Source organism: Vipera berus (assembly GCF_964194415.1).
Source record: "Vipera berus genome assembly, chromosome: 9".
Taxonomy (NCBI): Eukaryota; Metazoa; Chordata; class Lepidosauria; order Squamata; family Viperidae; genus Vipera; species Vipera berus.
Genome location: NC_138212.1, coordinates 684097 through 705809, shown reverse-complemented (window position 1 = coordinate 705809; position 21713 = coordinate 684097). Strand labels below are relative to the sequence as shown.

At 57.9% G+C, this 21713-nt stretch overlaps 1 protein-coding gene across 2 annotated transcripts; it reads right to left on the bottom strand.

Moving 5' to 3' along the window:
• Positions 1-669: 669 nt before the first annotated feature.
• On the bottom strand, positions 670-21248 carry VASP (vasodilator stimulated phosphoprotein). 2 transcript variants are annotated; one of them, XM_081335381.1, is made up of 13 exons: positions 20960-21248; positions 9098-9269; positions 8310-8478; positions 7961-8033; positions 7225-7292; positions 6461-6753; positions 6159-6256; positions 5419-5479; positions 5003-5039; positions 4202-4247; positions 2674-2755; positions 2271-2328; positions 670-1910 (listed from the first exon to the last, which is right to left on the bottom strand). In XM_081335381.1, exons 1-13 carry the CDS (start codon positions 20962-20964, stop codon positions 1873-1875), a joined length of 1200 nt encoding a protein of 399 aa, XP_081191507.1. In that variant the 5' UTR covers positions 20965-21248; the 3' UTR covers positions 670-1872. The 2 variants fall into 2 exon arrangements, with proteins under 2 accessions (XP_081191507.1, XP_081191508.1); XM_081335382.1 differs by lacking the exon at positions 20960-21248 and adding an exon at positions 19521-19807.
• Between the last annotated feature and the right edge of the window lie 465 nt (positions 21249-21713).

Genomic DNA, 21713 nt, shown 5'->3' with positions numbered 1-21713 from the left:
GGTTATGGGAAGGTTGCAGATTTTGATCATGTGATCCCCAGATGCTGCAACTGCAATACAGCAGGCCAGTTTCCAAATGCTTGAATTTTGATCATGTGACAGGATGCTACAACAGTCATAAAAGTGAGGATTAGGCAGAAGCCACTTTTTCAGTGTCATTTTAACTTCAGTCACTGAATGGTTGCAAGTTGAGGATTGCCAACACTCATCACCACAACTGTCCATCAGCGTTGATCATCGCGCCTTGTTCTTAAATTCAGGTGGCAGGTTGTGGAGCGAAGTCCACAACTCTCAAAAGTTGCCAGGTTTGGAGACCTCTGGTTTAAGAGGCAGAAATAAGAATCTATACAGATTCTCATGTTTGCTGAACCACCACCACAAAATAAGTTGTAAAATCAGGCCCAGGCATGTGGGTGCCTTGACTTATGACCGTCATGATTTAACAATGGAAACTCCAGGCTCTGTTATGATCACTCGTCAAGGAATACCTGTATTGTGAACAAGGCCACAGGCTTTTTATGCAGCCCTCCATCTCACGACCGCTCCCCAAACGCTGCTCAGTCCTGCCCGATCGGTTTAGGCTTTTCCAAGTCCTCACAGAGAACTTAAACCCAGAGGAATTTTGCCCTCGCCTCCTGCCACTTGTTCCCCAGAGCTCAACAAAAGGAAACGTGCAGATGCCAAAGCGTTTTGTAACTTTACAAAAAGGAAAAGGTTTATTCGTAAGAGAAGTCTGGTGGACGTGCCCGAGATCCTAGTGCCCATCTGCAGGCGATGCGTGCGGTGTGGCGGAAGGGTGGAAAGAGGTCGGGCAGAGAAACCCAGCAGATCAGTAATAACAATAATAATAATAAAATCAAAATATAATATTCTATCCAGCTTGACAAAAAACAAAGTCAAAAAATTACAGCTCAGTAGAAAAGCCAAGAACCCGCCCTGTTCCCCTCCATGGCCTGAAGGAGGTAGAAGGGTGAAAACCTGTTTGTTTAAAAAAAAGACCCAGAGGGGTGGGGGCCTTTGAGAAAAAATACCCTAAAAAGTGCCCTCTCCCCTTGCATAAAATCGCATAAAATCAAAGGGTTACAAAACCGAGTGAAACCAGCAGAAGACATGGAATGCGGGAAGGGTCTTGGGAAGCGTGGGGGGGGGACTGACAGGGCCCTTCCCTTGCCCAGAAGAGCGCCATCTTTGGAAGGAGGGGCACCCTCCGCAGGAGCAGTGCTCCCAACTTGGGCTGGCAAGTGGCATCTCAGCCGAGGCTTCCCGGCCAGCTGCAACAGGGCACCCCATTTGCAGCCACAGGACCAGGCTCTCCATCGCGCCTCTTCTGCCGGAGGAAAACGGAGGGGCTCAAAGGCTCCCAGGAGAGGGCAGAACTTGCAAGCTGCAGGAAGGGGGCATTTCCCTCTGCCCTTTGCCAGCCCCTTCTCCGGCTGGGCGGCACAGGCCCCTCTGGGGTGGGGGAGGAAACCACAGTTCTTGCCTGAGAGCCCAAAATGGGGGGGGCAGAGGGACTGGCCCTTCCTGGACTGGGGCTGGCCCAGTGAGGGGAGAGGGGAGCCCCTTCCGCCAGGGAAAGAGCCCGCTTCCTTCCTTGGGGAGGGGTCAGGAGGAGGGCCCTGCTATTGCTCTGGGTAAGGCACAGGTGGGGGTCCTGCCCTTCCTGGGGTGGGAGACAGCACAGATTGTCCCTCTCCCCCGCCCCAAAATTGCACGGTGGGAGCCAATAGGGAAGGGGGTGCATGGGGGCTTGTCTGGTGAGGGGGCTGGAAAGGTGAGGAGGGGGCCTTTGTGATTTTCCGTTTTATTCTCTTCTGCGCAAGAGGGAGAATTGGACTGCTGACTCCGGGTGGCACCGGCTGGGCCTGGGGGCTAAGGGGACCCCCTCTTCCGAAGCTCTGCAATGAATGCTGCGGAGAGAGGGGGGAGAAACACTCGGGTCAGTTTCGGACGATTCAGCAGAGCTGGGTCAGCCTTCCCTACCCCAGGAGCCCCCCAAAACGTCCCCAGGCAGAGCTGGTGGGGAAATCCCTCAATGTTTCTCCCCTGACGCGATCTATGGGGCACCCACCCCCATCAGTGGGGCTTTCCCACACAAAGAGCGCATGGCCGTTCTTGTCCTGCTGCTCCAGCTTGGCCATGGGGGCAGAGCAGCTGCCCCACTCATCCAGGATGAGGGTGGAGGGGCGCAGGACTGGGCCGGGAAGGTGAGGATTTGCCCTCCCCTTTGCTGACCCTCAAGGGGGCCTTCTGGCTGCCCTCCAACCCACCTTGGATTATCTCCTCTTTGACTTTCTGTAGTTCACGCCGAACCTCTTGCAGAAGTTCCTGGGGAAAGGATGCACACTGAGGAAAAGGAACCTGTGTCTGTGTGGAACGTGTGTGTTTGTGTGCACGTGACTTGCAACAAGCAAGCCAGGGAGAAGCTGCAAGGCTGGATTTCTCCAGCACTGAAACCAGGAGGGTCCCACCGGCAGACTGGCACGAGTGCCCCTTATCCGAGATCCCCCTTCTCCTGACCACGTCTCCCCCCCCATCCCTACCAGGTCCTGCTAGCCCCCAGGAGCCCCCATGGTGCAAGGGGCTAATTGTGCAAGGAGCATGTGTGAACCGGGCTGCACAAGGGTCTCGGGCAGCGTCAGCCCAGGGCGCCAGGGCTGGGCGTGGGCTTACCTGTTTCACCCGTTCCAGCTCGGATTCATCCCCTGCGCCACCCGCGGGCTCTCCGGCCGTCATCGCTCCAGCAGATTTCATCCTGGGACGATGAGAAGGCCAGGATCAGGAACCCGGCCATCTTTGCAGATGCCCCCCCTCCTGAGAACCCCCAACGCCAAGGCCTCTCCAACACCTTCCAAGCCAGGTAGAGGGTCCAGGATTGGCAGGGGCAACAAATGGCTTGTTTGCCCAGAGCTGAGTGAGTGGTCCTCGGTGCTCTCTCAACGTGGCTGTTTTCTTGCAATGTTTCATTACCCAAACTAGGTAACATCAGTAGCACGGATAATGTTCCCTAGTTGGGCCATGAAATGCCTGCAAGAAAACCTCCCAGCTGAGGGAGCACCCAGGACACCCCTCCGTCTCCTTTCTTGGGTGGAGACGACGCCCTGAGCTACAGCCCACCTTCACCTGGCAGAAGATGGAGCCGGCCCTTCTGAGGGGCCCTTTCAGGAGGGGTGGGAGACCCAGGAAGGAGTCTAAAGCAGACGGGCACAGATGCCCACCCTTCCAGCAAGCACCTCCACGCTGAAGGCCAAGAAGCAGAAAGGGAGGGGCTTCATCCTGGGGGGGGGAAGGAGAGCTCTCTTCCACCCAGAAGTTGAAGGAACAGCCAGAGAGAACCAGAAGCAAAAGCAGCCAGATGTGGGGGCACCAGCCGCTCCCAAACTAGCAGGCTCTGGGAAAAAGGAGCCTGGGGGGGAAGCGGCTGAAGGGGCTGGGACCCTCTTCCTGGCACCATTTTCACCCTGCAGGTGGGGCTGGTTGGGGCAAGAGAGAAAATGTTTTTTCTGGCTTGCTGGAGACATTCCAGCCCCCCTTCCCTGCCCCCTGGCCTGGGGATGACTCGGCCCGATGCCAGCAGGGACAGGAAGGGTCCTGTTCTCGCCCCGAGGCTGGGCCTTTCAGGACGTGAGCAAACCAAAGGGAGACTCCGCAGCCCAGCCTTCCCAGCTGGAGCCCCTCCAGCCAACAGTCCCCTGACGTCCAACCAGCCTGGATGACGGGCATCCTGGGGTCTTTGGGGCCCCCAAATGGAAAAGCTCCTGCCCCCAACTTCTGCAGAAAATCTGCTGTATGGCAAAGGGGGCACCTGCAGCACTTTGATGACTGGTGGACTTCAACTCCCAGAATTCCTGAGCCAGCCATGAGTTGAAGTCCACCACTCAAGCTGCCCTCCCCTGCTGTATGTATCTGGCTCTTCCCAGCCCCTCCTGCCTGATACCTAAAGTGGCCGACCTGTGGCCGACCTGTGGCGGGGGGCGCAGTGGTCTTCTGGCTCACGGCTGTCCTGATGGGGGGAAGAGAGAGACTCAGTTGCAGGCTGGGGGGGGAGGATCGGGGGGGGTCCTTGCGCGTGCACAAGGAGGCTTAGCTTGTCCCTGTTCGCTCTGGGGCTGCTTGCGAGGAACTTGGGCTGGGGTGTGTGCAGAAGAGCCCCTCCCACTGCAGGGCTGTCAGGAGCAACTGGGGAGGGGGTGCCCCTCACCTGGGTAAGGTTGTACTGGACTTCTCCCAAGGTCTCCGGAAGGCATCTGTAATGAGAGAGGGGGAAGGCTGTGGGGAGCGTGTTTTGGGTGTGAGATCTTCCCCATTTGTGCTTCAATCGAGAGGCTTCCCTCGGAAGCGATTCTTCCATTTTGCTAACCGCAAGGATCTAACGGAAAGGGAAGCCGCCTCGTCCCGACATCCTTTCTAGCTCTTCGCCCTCTTTCCAGCACTAAAAACCTCCGTGCAGCTTGGCTCACTTGTTCAGCTGCCTTCAGCTATTTCTTGCTATGCACCTGCTCTCCTTTTCTCATACATGACAGCTATCAAAGCGTGGGGGATCCTTTCATGAGGACTAGAATGTGTTTTTGAAGGAAAGAAGGCAGAGATTATCCATAACTGCTGTTTGAGGGAGGAAAGGAGGGGAAACATTCCACTTTTTTGGGGGGGACCTTAAAAAGAGACCCTCCCATCCAGACAGAAGGCCCCACATTGAAATGATGCTCTGGGGAGACCTGACCTTTTGGGTGTTGACTTAATCAGTTGCAAACATGGTGACTAATTCACACAACCTGGCAAAGATAGCTAGTTTTAATCCTAGCTATCTTTCCAGTACTTCAGTGTGTATTTTAACAGGTTGAGCAAACCCAGGAAATAGGCCGATTCAGTAACCAGGTTAAGAAAGCTGGCTCGTCTCCTCCTGCCTGTGCTGATCCAGGGGGGCAGCAGGGACCCTCTTGGGCAACCCAGGGATCAGAGAGGTTCTCTGGGAACATCTTGCACCAGCCCCCCCCTCACCCACCTGTGGGCTTGGCTCCAGTGGCATCAGTGTCTTCTTGCTGGGGGCAAAAAAGTGAGGCCAAGGTCAGGGCGCTCTGGACTCGCCCCCAGTGCCCTCCCTGCTTCCCCCTTCCCGCAAAGACCCCTTTGGCAGGAGCAGCACAACCAGGAGAGCACAAGGGCGGGAAGTGGGGGTACGAGGGGGTTGTTTTGCTGGTCTGGCTTGACGTGTGATTGGCGCCTGGCATGCCGCAGCCACGGGAGGCAGGGCCAGCCCAGCCACAGGAGCAAAGGGGCTCGGCGGTGTTTTGGGGGGGCAGGGGCTGCAAGGACTGAATTCTGCCCCCCCTTCCAGCCCACCTAACGTGCAGCTGGCAGGGCTTGGCCTCCAACGGATCAGGGTGGGAAAGTACATTTGGGGGCCCCACCCAGACTCACCTGCAAAGGGCCTTCCTCCTTTTTTGGAATGACCTTCTCGCCTTGCTCTGCAACTCTCCTTCTGGGGGTGGGGGGGAGGGGAGAGAGACAGAAAGATGCTAAGCTTCTTTTCTCTTTGCACGGCCCCTCCGTGGGCAGACAAGACCCCCGGGCTTGTGTTTAAAAGCGTGGGGAGGAGGGGGAAAACGAAATTGACCCCAAAGGGGAGGGGTGGGGGGAGTGCCAGGACGCCTCGTGCCCAAAGCACATTGCAAAGTTGATGCAGACCCGGCTGGGCAAGACATCCTGCAGGCCATGAGCTGTACGGGAGACCCCAACAATCTCCAAGACACCCAGACTCTGCAGCTGAAACACTGACTTTCAGGGGCACAATAATTTTGGTTGCAAAAGTAAGATGCAAATTAGATAACTTTTCCTGGAAGCAGGTAGCTTGCCCTTCAAGACCCCTCCCCACCCTGCCTGCCAGCCAATGACTTTCACAAGGGACCCCCTTGCCATACTGTCTACTAGACCAACAATGGGGACCCTGCCCAGCACCTACGAGCACACCAACAGCCGGGGCTTCCAGATCCCCCTGGACAAAACCATTTCTCAGCCCTGGGAGGGCAAAATGTGCCCCCCATCTCCTACAGAGCCTTTGGATGCCAGGTTGGGGGGCAAAGTCCCACAACCTGAGAAGTCCCCACAGTCAAGCTGTCCTCCCAATGGACACCCCTCCCCACAGAGCTGTGCCCACTTACCGCCTGGCTAACTTGGCACTCATTTCCTCCATCAGCCCCCCTCCCACGGGAGCGCTGGGGGGGGCGCCTCCACCAGGTGCGGGCTTTGCTCCTTCCTCCTGCAGGAGTGGGAAGACGAGGGGCTGAGGTGGGCTCCCCCAAACCAATGCCCCCCCACACGCAGCCCCCCCGCCTGCAATCTCCACTGCCAGAGGACCCCCGCAGGAAAGCTGCCTTGAGGGGCTGCCCCATCACAGGATGAGGCGCGGCTCTCCCTCCATGGCTTGCTGGGGCCCTAGCACGGGGGACATGGGAGAACTCACCCTGCCCGTTTTCTTCAGCTTTGCTCCTGCCAGAGCCGCGGCCAAGCCGGTGGGTGGTCCAGCCCCTCCACCTGGGCCCAGGGAAGCAGGGAGGGGAGGGGCCGGGGGTGGCCCCCCTCCTAAGGGCGGAGGGCCAGGCGGTGGGCCCGGAGGAGGGGGTGGCCCAGGAGGAGGGGGAGGGCCGCTGTGGGCACCTGGCGGTGGCCCCGGAACTCCTGGTGGTGGCCCAGGGGGGGCTGGAGGTGGTCCCGGGGGTGGCGGAGGGCCCCCCGCTGGAGGGGCAAGCTGGGGGGCTGCAGCAAGAGAAACAGAGAAAGGAGGATGGGAGCCCCCAGCTGTGGCAGCCTTGCCCCCTTCCCACAAGCTGGAAATGAACAGAAAATCCCCCACCTGGCCCCCCTCCCACCCACCCCCTGCGCCAAGGACCCTCTTCCCCAACTAGTGCCTGCTTCTGCCAAGCACCCAGTGGGGGAGAGGCACAACCGGTTAATTCTTTGGGCGCTCCAAGGGGAGGTCATCTAAGGCAGAGATCCCCAACCTTGGGCACTTTAAGACTTGTGGACTTCAACTCCCAGAATTCTGGCTGAGGAATTCTGGGATTTGAAGTCCACAAGCCTTAAAGTGGCCGAGGCTGGGGATCTCTGCCCTAAGCCCCCCCCCCCCCGTGCAGAGTTGACAGGGGCTTCCCCTCTCTGCATCCTGAAAGCCTTGGGGGGGAGGGCAGGCAAGGGGATGATGCCCCCACCTCCTGCCCTGGCACCCACCTCCAATGGGCCCTCGTCGCTCCCGCTCTGCCTGCTCTGGCTGCTCCTTCTCCAGCTGGGGTTGGTGCCTGGGATCAAGAGGGCAGAAGAGGCCTCAGTGCCCACTGGCAGCCCCCGGGGAGGCCACCTGCTCCCAGGCCCCACGGGTCCCTCTCAGCCCACCGCAGCAGCACTCACTTCGGTGGGGGGGCGGGCGGCTCGGGCAAGAGGCTGGAAAGGGGAACGCCACACATTGCCAGGGGGACGAGGCGGAGGACATCCGAATCAGCGGGCATTTGCCCCAGCAGGGAGCCCTGCAAGCCGATTAGCTGCTAATCTGACCAAGGAGGGCCTTTACACACACACACACACACACACACACACACTTGCTTTCTGCTCTGGGCAATTCCTGTGGCGTCTAAGAAGGCACAGCGGGCACCAAAGGGAGACTCTGTGGGTGCAAGGTTTGGCTTGGAGCCAGGCCTGGGCCAGGGGGTCTCCTGCGGGCCCTCCTCCCCCCACGGCAAAAGGGGGCCCAGCACCTTCCGCTCTGGGAAAGGAGAGGTGTTGGTTTTTTTAAAGCGTGTGGCTTGTTCAAACTCTGGGCCGAGTGAAGTGAGAACAATAAGCCTTTTCTTCCCCTTTGCTCCTCTCTGAAAATGTTTGATGAAGTAACAGAAACTTCCTCCTTCTTGCAAGGAACCTCCGGTTCTCTCCCCCCCCCACAACCCTTCAGCCTGGCAGAGGCTTCCTGTACCTTTTCTGCTGCTCTGCCAGTTCATCTGTAGTGGGTCCGTTCTGGGTGGGGCGCAGGGGGGGTGCAGAGTTTCCTGCGGAGACACAATCCACCAAAAAACAGGTTTGTACCCCATCTTTGAGTCCAACCAGCAGTTCAGCTCTTTTCCCCCCCCCACCGCCTGCCAGCTCCGATACCCATCTGACTTTGCCCCCCCAGGCATGGAAACCATCAGCGCCCACCCTGCGGGAAGAGGCGCAGAAAGGGCTTGGCTTGCTTTCCCTTGTGGACCCCCGCGTTTTCCCCTGGCTCAGCTCCCCCGCCCCGCCCCCAACCCAGTGCCCACCCCACTCGGCCTGTCGGGCCTCACCGGCATCCAGGGTCTCCAGGGCATGCATCATGCCGTTGGCAAACTGGCTGGCATCCTCTTTGCTGCTGAAGTTGAGCCCCCAGACCTGGCGGGCATCACGCCACTGGTGGAAGTTGGGCGTGGCCTGGTTGTACTTCAGCCCCTTCACGATGGGACTGTTGATGACCACCTGCAGGCACGGGCAGAGCGGGCTGAGCTCAGGGGGCCCTCGGCCTCTGGGGGGCTGCCCCGGGTAGAGCCCCCCTCCTGGCAGCAGCCCCCCTGCCTGTCCCCCCTCCCACGGCCCAGCAGAGGTTCTGGGGGCTCAGGCGTGGAGGAAAGCTCTGGATGTGAGCAATTCCACTGCCCTGGATTCAGGACTGCGTTCCCACGACACTTTACTCCATTGGGGGAATTCAGGTTTTTATTAACGATGGATCGTGATGCAGTTAGTCCTCGACCTACAGCAGTCTGTTTAGTGAACATTCAAAGTTACAACAGCCCTGAAAAAGGGTCTCATGATTGTTTTTCACACTTACGACCATTGCGGCATCCCCCCATGGTCATGTGATCAAAATTCAGGTGTTTGGTAACTGGTTCACATTTATGACAGTTGCAGCGTCCGAGGGTCCCCCCCCCCTCTCTCTCTCTCTCTCTCTCACACACACACACCAAATACGAAGGCCTTGTCCCACCAATGTGGACACAAGCTCAGACTAGTGAGCAGGGGAAGCTTTACAGCCTCAAGACCAGCCCTTGGCTGTTTGAGCCTGGGGGGGGGATATTTAAAAACATGGGGGAGGAGTTACCTGCTGGTCCGGCTGCATCTTGCGGCCCACCACACGGAAGGTGTTGTTGGCAGGGCTATGGTAAATCTGGATGCGGCTGCAGGCCTGGACACCAGTTCCTGCCGGGACCCATTTCTTATTGGCGTCGTCGTAGAGCATGACCGTGGCACGGGTGCTGCAGACCACAGACTCGCTGGGGGGAGAAAGAGAGGAGGGCTCCATAAGTCACACCGCCCACCCAGCAGTCTTTCGCCACCACCGAATTCCGCCCCACTGCTCCCATAAATGGTGCCTGCCTGTCTCAGAACACCTGTCTCACCTCCATTTGTGTTAGATGTGTTCACAAATTTACACTTGACCTTTAAGCGTGGACCAGGGGTGTCCAACCTTGCAACTTTTAAGGCCTGTGCATTCAACTCTTAAAGATGCCAAAACTGAACCCCCTTGATGTAAACTGTGTGGGGCAGCGTGGAGAGAGGTTAAAAAGACAAGGCAAAAATTGGAGGCAGCTGTTGCCAGGGCAGAACTGAGAGGGACACACAAAGTTGCCCCCAGCCTAGACCCCATTCAGGCTGGCCAGCGGGCTTTGCAAGGTCTTGCCCTGGAGCTACAGCTGTGGTGCAAAACCGCAGAGAGGGACTTTAAAGGGAGGAGAGAGGGGCCAGTCGGGGGCAAAGGGGCTTCCTCCCCCTTTAGGATCCAGGATTACTGTCCCACAGGAATCCTCTCGGCCCCAGCAGGGAAAATGCACTCTGCCCCCTTGGTGAAGGTACAGGACACCTGAACTGGAGGGGCCACAGCACTGGCCCCTCAACACCCCCACCCCACCCCCAATTAACTTCATCTGGTGAGCCAGAGAGGGATTCCCGGCATCTCCAAGCCCTGGTGCAGCACTGCCCGATACGCCCATCAGAAGTTGCACAGTTGGTTCTTGGGGGCTCTGCACCACCCAGCCAATCCTCCTCAGCTGCAGATGGTTACCTTTATTTATTTGCATTTCATATTTCTAACCCACTCAAACCCTTCAGGCCAGGAAGATATAGCATCTCTGAATGAGAACAATTCACGGGTAGGAAAAGCGCCCACAAAATCTTCCATTGTCAAAGAGGGAGGGGGCTCTTTGTGGTCTACATGCAAAAAAGGATTAAGGGTGAAGTATGCAAAAGTATTTGCATGTTATCAAACAATTTGTATTGTTTGCAGCCCTGTCTCCCCTGTTTCCCCCCCCCCCATCTGAAATTTAGATAAAGAAGGGGGCTAATTTTGCCAGCTTCTTCCTTCTTTGGATGGAGGAAGGAAGGAAGGAAGGAAGGAAGGAAGGAAGGAAGGAAGGGAAAGCAGTGAGTTCTTAATTTCTCCTCAGAGTTCCTGGAGGAATTGTAGTAACTTGCAAAACAGGAAAAGCGGAAGGCCCAGGCAAGGAGGCCTGTGTGGAAGAAACCTTGCAGAAAGAAATGCCCACAGATGAACTCTAAACTGCCAGTTATAGGCACAGCTGCCCATGGAGGAGGAGGAGGAGCAGCAGCAGCATTCCAGCTGTGCACATCTGCCTCCAGGGAAATCAGCCCTAGCCAGAACAAAGCAGGACCCCCCCAGGAGGGTACATTCCTCTCCCTGACACATTCCAAGCCCCCCACCCCACCCCCAGCAGTGAGTTCTTCCCCTGCCAGGCAGTTGCTCTCCAGGCCGCCCCTCCCTCCCCTGAACTGGGAGAGCCAGACTTCCAGGCAGGTTGGGGCAGAGCCCAGCCCAGCTGCCAACAGCTGCCTCGCTGGAAAAGGAGGAGGGAAGTGGGGAGGCCAGAGACATTGATTCCTGTGGCTCCTGGGCTGCTCCTGCCGGCCGGAAGGGCAGGGTTAAAGCCACAAAGGCCCCAGGGAGCTTCTGAACCTGGTTTGGCAAAGAGGGCAGCAGCCCAGCGGAGCATTCCTCTAAGCCAGGGGTCTTCAAACTTGGCCCTTTTATGACGTGTGGACTTCAACTCCCAGAATTTCTCAGCCAGCGCATGGCCAAGGTTGGACAGCCCTGCTGGAAAGAAGAACCAGGTGCAGACAGCAATTTGTCCAAAACTATCGCAGCAATTCACAAAGGTTTTTTTTTTAAAGAGGTCGTGCAAAATGAGGTACTAAGAAAAACCAGCTTCCTGAAAACAGCAGCAGCCTTTCATTACAAGGGAAGGTTGAGCAAGTTTCTGTGCCCCGGGAAAGAACAGAGGCTGGCACACCTGAAGGGGAAGTAGGGCAGGTGAGAGCGAAGGTTTCTGGCAGCCGGAGGGGAGGCTGCAGCTCCCACACAGCTCCTTGCTTTTCCTCTCTCAAGGCCCCGGCGCATTATGCATCGTCCCACACTGCACACACATTGCCTGCCTGGCATGAATAATGTGGTCCAGAAGCCCCTGGCTTGCTTAAACCTGCCAGGTAGTTCTACCTACAGGTGTCTGAAGCTGGACGCACCTGGATGGAATCCACAGAATCACTGCCTTCACCTATTGGGGTAAGCCATGGTTTTGTCCCCCAAGCTAGGGGGACTGTGTGAATGCATTCATCCCATTCAGAATAGAGCTGGAAGGGACCTTGGAGGTCTTCTAGCCCAGCCCCCTGCTCAAGCAGGAGACCCTCTACCATCTCAGACAGGTGACTCTCTGGTCTCTTCTTAAAAGCCTCCAGTGTCAGAGCACACACAACTTTTGGTGGCAAGCTGTTCCACTGGTTAATTGTTCTCAATGTTAGATTTCTCCTTAGTTCTAGGTTGCTTCTCTCCTTGATTAGATCCATTGCTTCTTGTCTTAAGATCCTTTAGAAAATATGTTGACCCCTTTTTCTTTGTGGCAGCCCCTCAAATACTGGACCACTGCTGTCATGTCCCCCCAGTCCTTTTTTTCTCTAGAGTGGCCAAATCCAAATCCTGCAACCATTCTTCATATATTTTTTGTCTCCGGGCCTTAGTTGCTCTTTGTACTTTTTCCAAAGTCTCAACATCCTTTTTGTAGCGCGATGAGCAAAACTGGATGCAGGATTCCAGATGTGGTCTTATCAAAAGTTTTATAAAACGGTACTAATAATTCACGTGATTTTGAGCCTATGCCTCTGTTTACAGAACCAAGGGTTGTATTAGCTTTTGGGGCTGTTGCTGCATATTCAGCTAAGCCCAGCTCAGAATGTGTGTGAATCCACCACAGGCCCAAAAAAAAGGGCCAGGATTTGCCTATCAATGGCAGTTCAGCAATGCCGCCCCCTCCCCCGGTCAGATCAGCCCCGCACCCCATGCTCCTCGGTTCTTGCACTGCCTGGTCCAAGCGCAATCTAGCCACAAGTGCAGTGATGCAAGGAAGGAAACCCAAAGGTTGTGTCAAACGAGGCTCCTTCCAGGCTGTTGTTGCACAAGGGGAAAAGTCCCAACCTCCCCCTCGGACGGACGGCATGATCTACCCACGGAACAGGGACCAGATGGCCCCCACCCCCTTCTGCAGCTGGGTAGGGTGGATCTCTTGATCTGGTCCAAGACAGGCTGCCCCCTCTCAATATTGAGACCACCTCCCATCTGCACCCAGCAGAAACTTGCAGAAGCCCCCAGGCTGGAGAAATGCTCCCCCTCCCCACTGGACTTCTAGCAGCGGTAGAGGCCCCTCCCCAACACCCACTGGTGCAAGCTGTGCAAAAGCATGCTTGCCTTTGGGCCAGGGGCGGGCATGGGGCAGAGGCGATCAAAGGTCAGGGAGGGGCTCGCTCTCCTGCGGGAGAAGCCCCCCCCAAGCCATGGGGGGGGAGAGGATGTGTCCATCTAGAAATATTTAACTAGGAGCCGCTGCCCAGAAATGACCACACAAACACCCAGCTGCCCTCTGGCCATCTCCTACAGAGAAGGGGAGGGTGGCCTGCAGAAGGAGAAAGGGAGGGGAGGACAGGTGGGTTGCACCTGGATCCTGGCCGCTGGGGGGGGGAGCATCCTCTGCTTCCCTTCTAAAAGCATGAGAAGTGACCCACAGTGGCACTTCATCTTGGGGAGCGGAGCAGAATGGCACCTCTGCATCTGCAGAACCCCTGCCAGCCCCAGCAAGCACAGCCCCCAGGGAGGCTACAGCCTGTCTCAGGACAGAGGGCCACAAGCCACACACACACACCCTATACATGCAGTCTGCCTGGGACTTTGCTCCTGGAGGCCCCCCCAACACAGCTGGTCAGCCCCCCCCAATACAGCCTGCTAGCTGGAAGGGAAGCAAGCAGAGTCTCTCTCCCATGAGATTTGGTGGGGGGATGTCCCATCTTGGGGAGGGGAGGCAGGAAGGTGAGGATGCACAAGGCAGGGGCACCTGGGGAGTGTGGAAGGGAGCAGAGGCAGCCTGAAGGCGCAGGAAGAGGGAAGGGATGCAGGCGGAAGGTGGAGGCAAGGAAAACAGCAGCCTCACGACAGCCCTGCCTTATAAGGGTATGTTGCAGGGCCTGGACGGATCCATGGAGGATGAGGGAATGGGGTGGGGGCTGGGAAGGGCCTGGAGACCTCCTGCCTGTCCCCAATGGCGGCCATGGAGCAGGCTGACCCCGACACTCTTTGCCCTCAGCCTCTCACAGACAATCTGGACTCGAGTTGCAGACGGAGAGGGGGGCACAAGGAAGGTTGCAGAAAAGGGTCCGTGCAGGAGCCCAGCAGACGTGCACCCACCACCCCCAGGAGGCCCTTTCCACAGGTGGGCACACCAGCATGCCCGCTGTCTGGTGTGTGCCTCTCCACTCCTCCCCCCAGACCACATTCACCTGCCCGGGGGCTTCTCCGGTTGCTGGGCCTGGGTCTTCCTTGGGGGGTCAGGCAGAGGGGCCTTTGACTTGCCCAGCGTGATCCTGCCGAGGGAAGGGAACGTGCCCATTCCATGCTGCCAGGAGCTCAGTTGCCGGGCTTGCGGGTGGAGGCCACGACCCCAAGGATTCTTGAGGCAGAGTTGCCCACTCCCTCCTGGCCCCCAGGCTCGGGGCCAGTGAAAGGAAGTCCTTCTCTAATGCCCCCCCAAAGGTGTAAGTGTCAGCTGCAGCCAGAGGGGCCTGGGGTGCTGAGCGGGGGCCCCTCTTCCCCTCCCACCCCCAACCACACCTGAGCTGGGTGGAGTGTTTCTCCTTCTCCTTCGGAGGAGCTGGAGCCGGTCTGTGGAAAGAGGCAATGGTGGTGTGGAGACCCCGAGAGCCCAAGACTTCCCAGGGGGGGTCCTTCAGGTCAGTGCCAGGACCCTTGCTCCCCCTTCCTCAGAGCAGGCCCCAAATGCCCCAGTGTGGGGCAGAGAGGGGATGCAGCTGAGGGGCCCGCCAGCACCTGCCCAAAGGGTCCACGTGTATGCGTGGAATGCCCGGAGGGCCCCAGGGGGTTCTGATGGGGGGAATGCAAGGGGGCAGCAGGAGGCGTCGGCGGGGGGGGGCACAAGAGGGCTCCTCCAGGCCTCTGAGCCAGCCAGCGCCCGCCGAGGCTTCAGCTGAGTCACTTCCTGCTGAGCGGCATTTTCCGGCTTCTTCAACTTGGGACTTTTTAGGAAAAGGGGGGAGGGGACCGGACAGAGCAGCTGCTATTCTTTGGGGGAGAGGAACTAGAAGGAGCCAGGAAAGAAATGAGGAGGGGTCTTGGAGCACCCCGCCTCTTTATTATGACACAGCTCAGAAGAGCTTCTGCCTCTGAATCAAGTTGGAGAAAGGGCTGGACAGGACCCCCCCTCCTTGGAGGGAGAGAAATCCTGGGCTTCTGAGGGGGGGGAGGGGAGGAAGGCAGAGGACTGTCCAGGGAAAGGGCTGCCAGTGAGGCGCCCAAAGAGGAAGAGGAGAGGGGAACTCCTGGCCAGCTAGGGAGCCGGGAGGGGAGGAGGAGGATGTTGGTCCCTCCCCCTTACAACCTTTGAGAGGGACCCATTTTGGGGGCAACCATGGTTGGGCCTGCCCAGCTGGAACCTCCTCCCTGCTTGCCACCCACTTGGAGACATCACCAACAGAAGCCGAGCGAAGTCACAATGAGCCTCCCGGAAGCCCTCGGGCGGGTGGGGAGGGGGCTCCGCTCTGCAGACAGACAGGCTCCCTTCACTGCAGGGAGTGAACTGAACTCAACATTTCTGTTGATAAGCAGGACAGTTGTGAAGCGAGTTCTGCCCCATTTTACCACCTTTCCTGCCACGGTCATTCAGTGAATCACAGTCATTAAGTTAGTCACATGGTTGTTAAGCAAATCTGGCTTCCCGTTGACTCTGCTCATCAAAGGTCACAAAAGGTGATCATGTGTCCTTGGGACACCGCAACCGTCATAAATACGAACCAGTTGCCAAGAATCCAAATTTTGATCACGTGATCACGAGACTGTAACAGTCGTAAGTGTGAAAAATGGCCATAAATCCCTTTTCAGTGCTGTTGTAACTTGGAATGGCCACTAAACAAAAGGTCGTAAGCCGAGGATCACCTGTTCTGAACTGGCAGGTAAGACATTTGCAGGTAAGGTCCAATCAGCTGCTGAGGACTCAGCAAAACATGTGGGGCAGGAGCCCCCACAGCAAGTTCAGGAAGGGGTGGCTGAAGCCCCCCCCCTTCTTAGGAAACCCTCCTGGGCTTTGACTGACTTCCCTGGTCTGAAGCCAGCTCCCCCCCCCCCAAAAAAACCCCAGTTCCTGCATTCTGAGCAGATGGAAATGACCTTCGTGCTGCTTTCCATTTCTCCTGCATTAATCCCTCCCAGGAATCCTGCTTCCCTCCCACCCAGCTTGGGCGGGGAGGGGGGCGTTCCTGGGGGAGGTGGGGGGAAGAGCTCTCTGAACCTGGGAAGGGGACCTCCAAACAGGAAAGTTCCAATGAGGAGCCCCAAGTCTGCTGTTTCTGATAAGACCTCTTTGCTTCCTGGGTCTTTTGCCCTCTCATGCAAAGGACAAAACAAGGCGCTGTGTGTGTGTGTGTGTGTGTGTGTGTGTGTGTCTGCCTGTACAGGATGCACTCAGATGCCACCTAGAACACGGGTGTCCAACCTTGGCAACTTTTAAGACTTGTGGACTTCAACTCCCAGAATTCCCTGTCACCTAGGGAATTCTGGGAGTTGAAGTCCCCAAGTCTTAAAGTGGCCATGGTTGGACACCCCTGCTCTGAAATGAGAGCTGCGTAGCTGAGTCTTCTGTTGGGGCCGGAAGCAGCCAATTGCAAACCTTCCTTCGGGTTTGAGGCCCTGCTATTTTAGCAAATCCAGCACTCTTAATCTGAGGGCCCGGCTTTCACCCCTGCGCCTGCTTTGAAGTAGGCCAACGTGGGCTGAATCTTCACCATCCAGCTCCGGCCCCCTGGAGACCCAAAAGTTAAACTGAACTGTGCCCCCCCCATCTCACACACGCAGACCCACAGAGAAAAAGGGGGGGATTTGGCAAGCCCAGCCTCCTGAGCTGTGGGAAGGAGCAGGCTTGGTGGCTCTAGAATCAGCACATCAAACCCCAGCCGGCCGGAAGTGACCCTCAGACCAGCTCTTGCTTGCAGAGGTTTTACAAACAGAAAAGTACAGAAGGCAGAAGGGAAAATCCGAACTGACAACCAGGCTGGGTTTAAAGTAACAAAAACTCACTAGCACTGACGCTGTTGCCTAGCTGGGTAATGAAACGAGAAACCAACCAAGCTCAGAGAGCATTAAGGAGGACACCTCAGGTAAAATTCAGTTTGGATCAATTTCTGAACCCCCAAAGCCCCCTCAAACGGGGCTTGCTTTTCTCCCCACTAATGCCACCCCCTCTTCCCTTTCCAAAGGCCGCAGGGCAATCTCTCCTATTTCCACGCTGCTAGAGAGGAGCGGGGGGGGGGGGGGGGAAACAGGAAAGTGCTCTAAGTAGTAAAGGCTTCAGTTAGAAACAGGGAGATGGCGAGTTCTAATCCCAGCTTATACAGTACAGCCGGCTGGATGATTTGGGGGTGATCAGCAGGAGACCGTGAGTTCTAGTCTCACCTTAGCCATGAAAGCTGGCTAGGTGACTCTGGATTGATCACCTGGAGACTGTGAGTTCTAGTCCAGCCTGACGCAAGACAGTGGCTGGGTGACTTTGGGCCAATCACTAGGAGATGGTGAGTTCTAGTCCCGCCTTAGGTATGAAAGCTGGCTGGCTGGCGTTGGCCCAGCTACTCTCTTTCAGCCCAACCCACCTCACAGGGTTGTTGTGCGGGGAAAAGAGGAGGAAGGTGTGTGGAATATGCTTACCACCTTGAGATTGATAAAAAAATAATACAGGCAAGTTACAAATAAATACAACAAAATAAAAAGCAGACTACTGCAGAGTCCTCCAGCGCAGACCAAGGCAGCTAGAACAGCTGTCGAGAAAGGCACCCGGGCCGGGGTGGGGGGGGGGACACAGGACAACTGTCCTCCTTCCCTAGAAGTCTAACCAGCAGGGGCTGCTGCAAGGCCCAAGGCCACTGGGGGGAACTGCTCACAGCCACAACTTCTGCTTCTGACGCAGACCACAAAACAGAGGTGTGTGCAGGTTACTCACAAAAGTTGCACCGTCCCCCCCTCCCCAGTCAGCCAGGATTCTATTACTTGTTCCCCCCCCTTTTTTTTTTACAGTCAGGGAAGAGACTTTGGCAATTTTCTTTGCTCTCTCAGACTTCTGGACACGCCTCTGGTTCCAGGAGAGGGATGGGCAACTACGGTCTCTTTACAACCTGTGGACTTCAACTCCCAGAATTCCTGAGCTAGCCAGCATAAAGAGGCCATCATTGCCCACCCCGTTCCAGGGTATGTCTCCTTGGGTCACCAGCTGGATCCAGGGGGCAGGGGAGAGGGGGGAAGGGAAGTGGATTTGATAATGGTCAAGATTTTCTGCTTTAGGTTGCTAATTTTGAGTGAGCTTTCTTTCCGGAAAGTCAGAAAGTCAGTGGAAACAAAGCGGGTGGCCATAAGACTCTCCCTCCCTTCTGCTTTCCAGCCTCACTGCTGCCTGGGGAATTCTGGGACTTGAAGTCCACCCATCCTCAGGTAGTTGTCAAGTTCTAAAAGGCTTGCAGCTTATTGCCTTTGCCTCAGGACCGCAGCTGTAGAAAAGAATAAAACTTTCCCTCTCTAATCTGGCTGCAAGGCAGGGGGTAGTATCTGTCATCATGCTGATCCTGCTGGGCCTGCTTCAAAAACCTCTTTTGTGTTTCTAGAGGCCTCTGAGCTGGCCTGGATCCTAACCCGACAGAGGTTTGCAGAAAAGTATTTTAATTATTTTATTTATACCCTGATCTGGCTGCTCCAACAAGGACTAAGTCTGGATGCCTCACACGCAGGAGCGCATAACCCATTTCTTCTTTTCCTGAAACTCCAGCCCGGCCTTATTTCTAAGTTCCTGCATGTTGGGTCTTTCCAGTCGCCTCACCCCTTCCCTTACCCTCTCTCCCACCTAACCCCCCTCCCCACAAGAATGAGGAAGGTGGGTCTATCCATAATCAGGAATAACTTAGGAAACAAAGTTAGAGCAGGGAGATCCAGCCTTGGCAACTTGAAGACCTGTGGACTTCAACTCCCAGGATTCCCAGCCAGCTCTGGCTGGGGAATTCTGGGAGTTGAAGTCCACAGGTCTTTAAGTTGCCAAAGTTGGACATCCCTGGTTAAGAGAATGAACACAAAATGTGACACTGCACACCTTTCAATAAAAACACACTCATTTTTCACTGAAGAAGGAAACCCTGTATGCCTGTTTGGATGAAAGCATGATTAAAAATAAAATTATTCAGTACCCAGAGGAAAAAGTCGTAACAAATTTGGTTCCGCATGGCTCCTACCAAGGGAATCATTATGACATAGCAGGAGAAATGATCCAGCTGGCTTCCCCCGGATCTTTGAACCAAGCTTACTAAACTGTCCAGCAAAGTTAACCATTGAAGACTAACTGCAAGGGCTACCAAGACCTGTATTTTTCTCTCTCACGCAAACACACGAACAGAATGAAATCAAGATTCCCTTCTGAGAAACACTCAAATAAGAACGGGAGCAGGCACATTCACGAAAGGTGACTGTCTAGCTCTAGCTATTGCTGATAAGAGCCTCCATGTACAGGTATTGTATACCTTTCAAACTAACAACATAAGTAGGAGCAAGGGCTCATTTATCTCTCATGCCTGGCTTAGCCTTAGGGGCTTCCTAAAAGCGTGTAAACCCAGGATGTTGGGCAGGTCAGCCATCCCAAACCTGGACTCTCCAAGTGACCCTTGAATTTCACAATTCCCTGGCTACAAGAATGTCTGTGGGCTTTCTTACTGGGGATAATGGGAACTGGAATCCAAAGCTGCCCGAGATCCATTTGATAGGATTGTGTGGTTACATTAAACAGAAAAGATGCGTCTGGAACACCCTGCAAAATGAGCAGCCAAGCCCCATTTTCTCCCTGCCAAAGACCCTTCCCTAATAAACAAGGGTGTCAGGGCCTTTATTGCTCCCGGAACTCAAGCAACCATTGGCCACAAACCAAACCCGGGGCTACCTTGAATGGGCCTCTGTGCCGCCGACAGGACAAACCTAGCGACGGGGGGGGCTACGCCCAACTGCAGAGGTTCCTGGCCGCCCCGCCGGGCTTCTGGTCGCGGCTCTTCCGGCCAGGTGAATCCCGGCGCGATGCCGCCTCCTAGGCCCACCTGGCCGGGCATCAAGACGGCGCTTCCTCGCCCGCGGCTCCTCTGGCTGGACTTCCGACGGGTGCGACACCGATCCGCCTTCTGGAGACCCAGCCAGAGACCCTCTTCCCGGGAGCTGCAGCTTCGGAGCGCCCGGCGGAAGGGCTGGGGGGGGGGCGGGGGCGCTCCCGGGCTGCCCGCGATGACTAAGACGGCAGGCAGGAAGCAGCGCCCGAGGCGGAGGGGCGCCGGCCTGCCGCCTGGGTCTCCGCTCGCCACAAGAGGCGCCCGGCCGAAGCACTCTGCACATGCTCAAGTCCTCGTAGGCTCACGCGCAGGTGAGGAAAGGGCCCCTCGGCCCATCCCTGAAACACAGCCGGGCAGGGGTCCCTGTTCAGTGCCTCCCCCATTTGCAGAGGAGCAGGTGGGAGAGCACTAACTGGGGGGCAGCACCAGGCAGCTTCGGGCGGGGGGCATATAACCAGAGAGTCCGAGCTGGGTCGAAACTGGGATGTGGATCGCCCCACTAAGCCTGCCACCCCCCGCGCAGCCCCTTCGCAAGACCCCCCTCCGCTCCGGCCCAGCCCGCCCCACGCACCCCCTCACCCCCCGCTGGACACCCCTCATCCTTCCGAAGTGCCCGACCAGGTCGCAGCGGCGACGCTCCCAAAGCCCACCCAAGTCTCAGGTGTCCCCCCCACCAGGTCGGCGGGTGGGGCAGAAGCGGCGACAAGCGAGGCCAAAGGGCAAGACTGCAAAGGCGCCCATCAGCTGGCGGGGGGGGCTCCATTCTGCCGGCCACGCGGGGCTTCCAGGTCCCTCTGGCGGGGGGAGGGGGCGGGATTGCACGAGGGCAGCCCTCGCTTCCCCCTCGCCTCTGCGGGAAGGGGCTACCCAACTTCGCGCTTCCGGAGGAAGGGGCGTGCGGAGCCCGCACTCCACTCCGGAAAGCGGGCAGGATCTATTCCGGGGGTGGGCGCCCCTTTCCGCCCGGCGAAGCCCCTTCCCCACGCGGAACAGTCGCCCCATTTCCGGGACGAGGAGAGCGCCCCCCCATCAGCCCTTCGCCAACTTCAGGAGCCTCAGCCAGGTCGGAGCTGCCCGCGAGGCGGGGGAGGCGACCCTCCCTCTGCCCCGCCGCCCCCCACCCCCACCCCGACAGGCAGGGCCGGAGGGACCGCCGCAGTCCGAAACTGGCCGCTGCTTCGGGGCGGAGACGAGCCGGGAGCGCCACCCGCCTGCCGCGCATCGCTGGTGGCGGGCCGGGCCGGGCCCAGACAACAAAGGCGGCCGCCCGGCAGGTACCGACCTCATGTCTGCTGCTTTGTGCGCGGCGCTGCAGCCTCGGCAGCTGCTGGGCGACTGGCGCTGCTCCTGCCGCCGCTCTCCCGCCGCCGCCGCTTCCGCTTCCCAGACCTGGCTGGGTGGGGACGTGGGTGGGGCCGGCCCGGGCTGCTCCCCCACCTCGGCCGGGCGGCCTCCGCGCTCCGTCGCCGCGGGCTGCGCTCAGGCTGCCCCCGCCGGGAAGCCCTCCGACCGCGCCCGCCGGCCGCTTCCTCCCGCCCCTGCGCCCGCGGCGGCGGCTGCTGCGGCGCTCTCGGCCCGGCGCCCCCGGGGGCTCATGGCCCCGATCCCGCGCCGCGCAGAGCCAGACCGGCCGGGGGCGGCAGCCGGGCAGGCACGCGCCCGCAGGCCAGCCGGGGCGCCCCGCTCGGCCTCCGCCCGCTTTGATCTGCAGGCGGCGGCTTTGCCCGGTCGCTGCCCCCCTCCTGCCCGCGCCCGCCGCTTCCCACGACGCGCCGCTGCGGCGCCGCTTAAAGGGGGCGAGGCCGGCGCGCTTAAAAGGGCACCGCTCGTGGGGGCGGCGGGGGGGTCGCCCTCCCGGTGAGCCGCTTCACGCAGAGCCCGCTCTGAATCCGCAAAACAACCCTGCGAGGTAGGACGGGCTCCTTTGGGACGCGCGGTAGCCTCCCGTGGGCGGGCCTGACTTTTGTTAGGGGAGACGCGACTGTAGCCGCCGAGCCGCGCCAAAGGCAGCCCGGCCCCCCGCCCGAAACCGCGCC

Excerpts from the sequence above, each read along its gene's own strand:
- VASP (XM_081335381.1), bottom strand. Across the intron at positions 7,293-7,960 it reads CTGGCAGAGCAGCAGAAAAG|GCACCAACCCCAGCTGGAGA; the intron begins GTACAGGAAGCC and ends TCTTGATCCCAG. Across the intron at positions 2,329-2,673 it reads AGCTGGAACGGGTGAAACAG|GAACTTCTGCAAGAGGTTCG; the intron begins GTAAGCCCACGC and ends TCCTTTCCCCAG.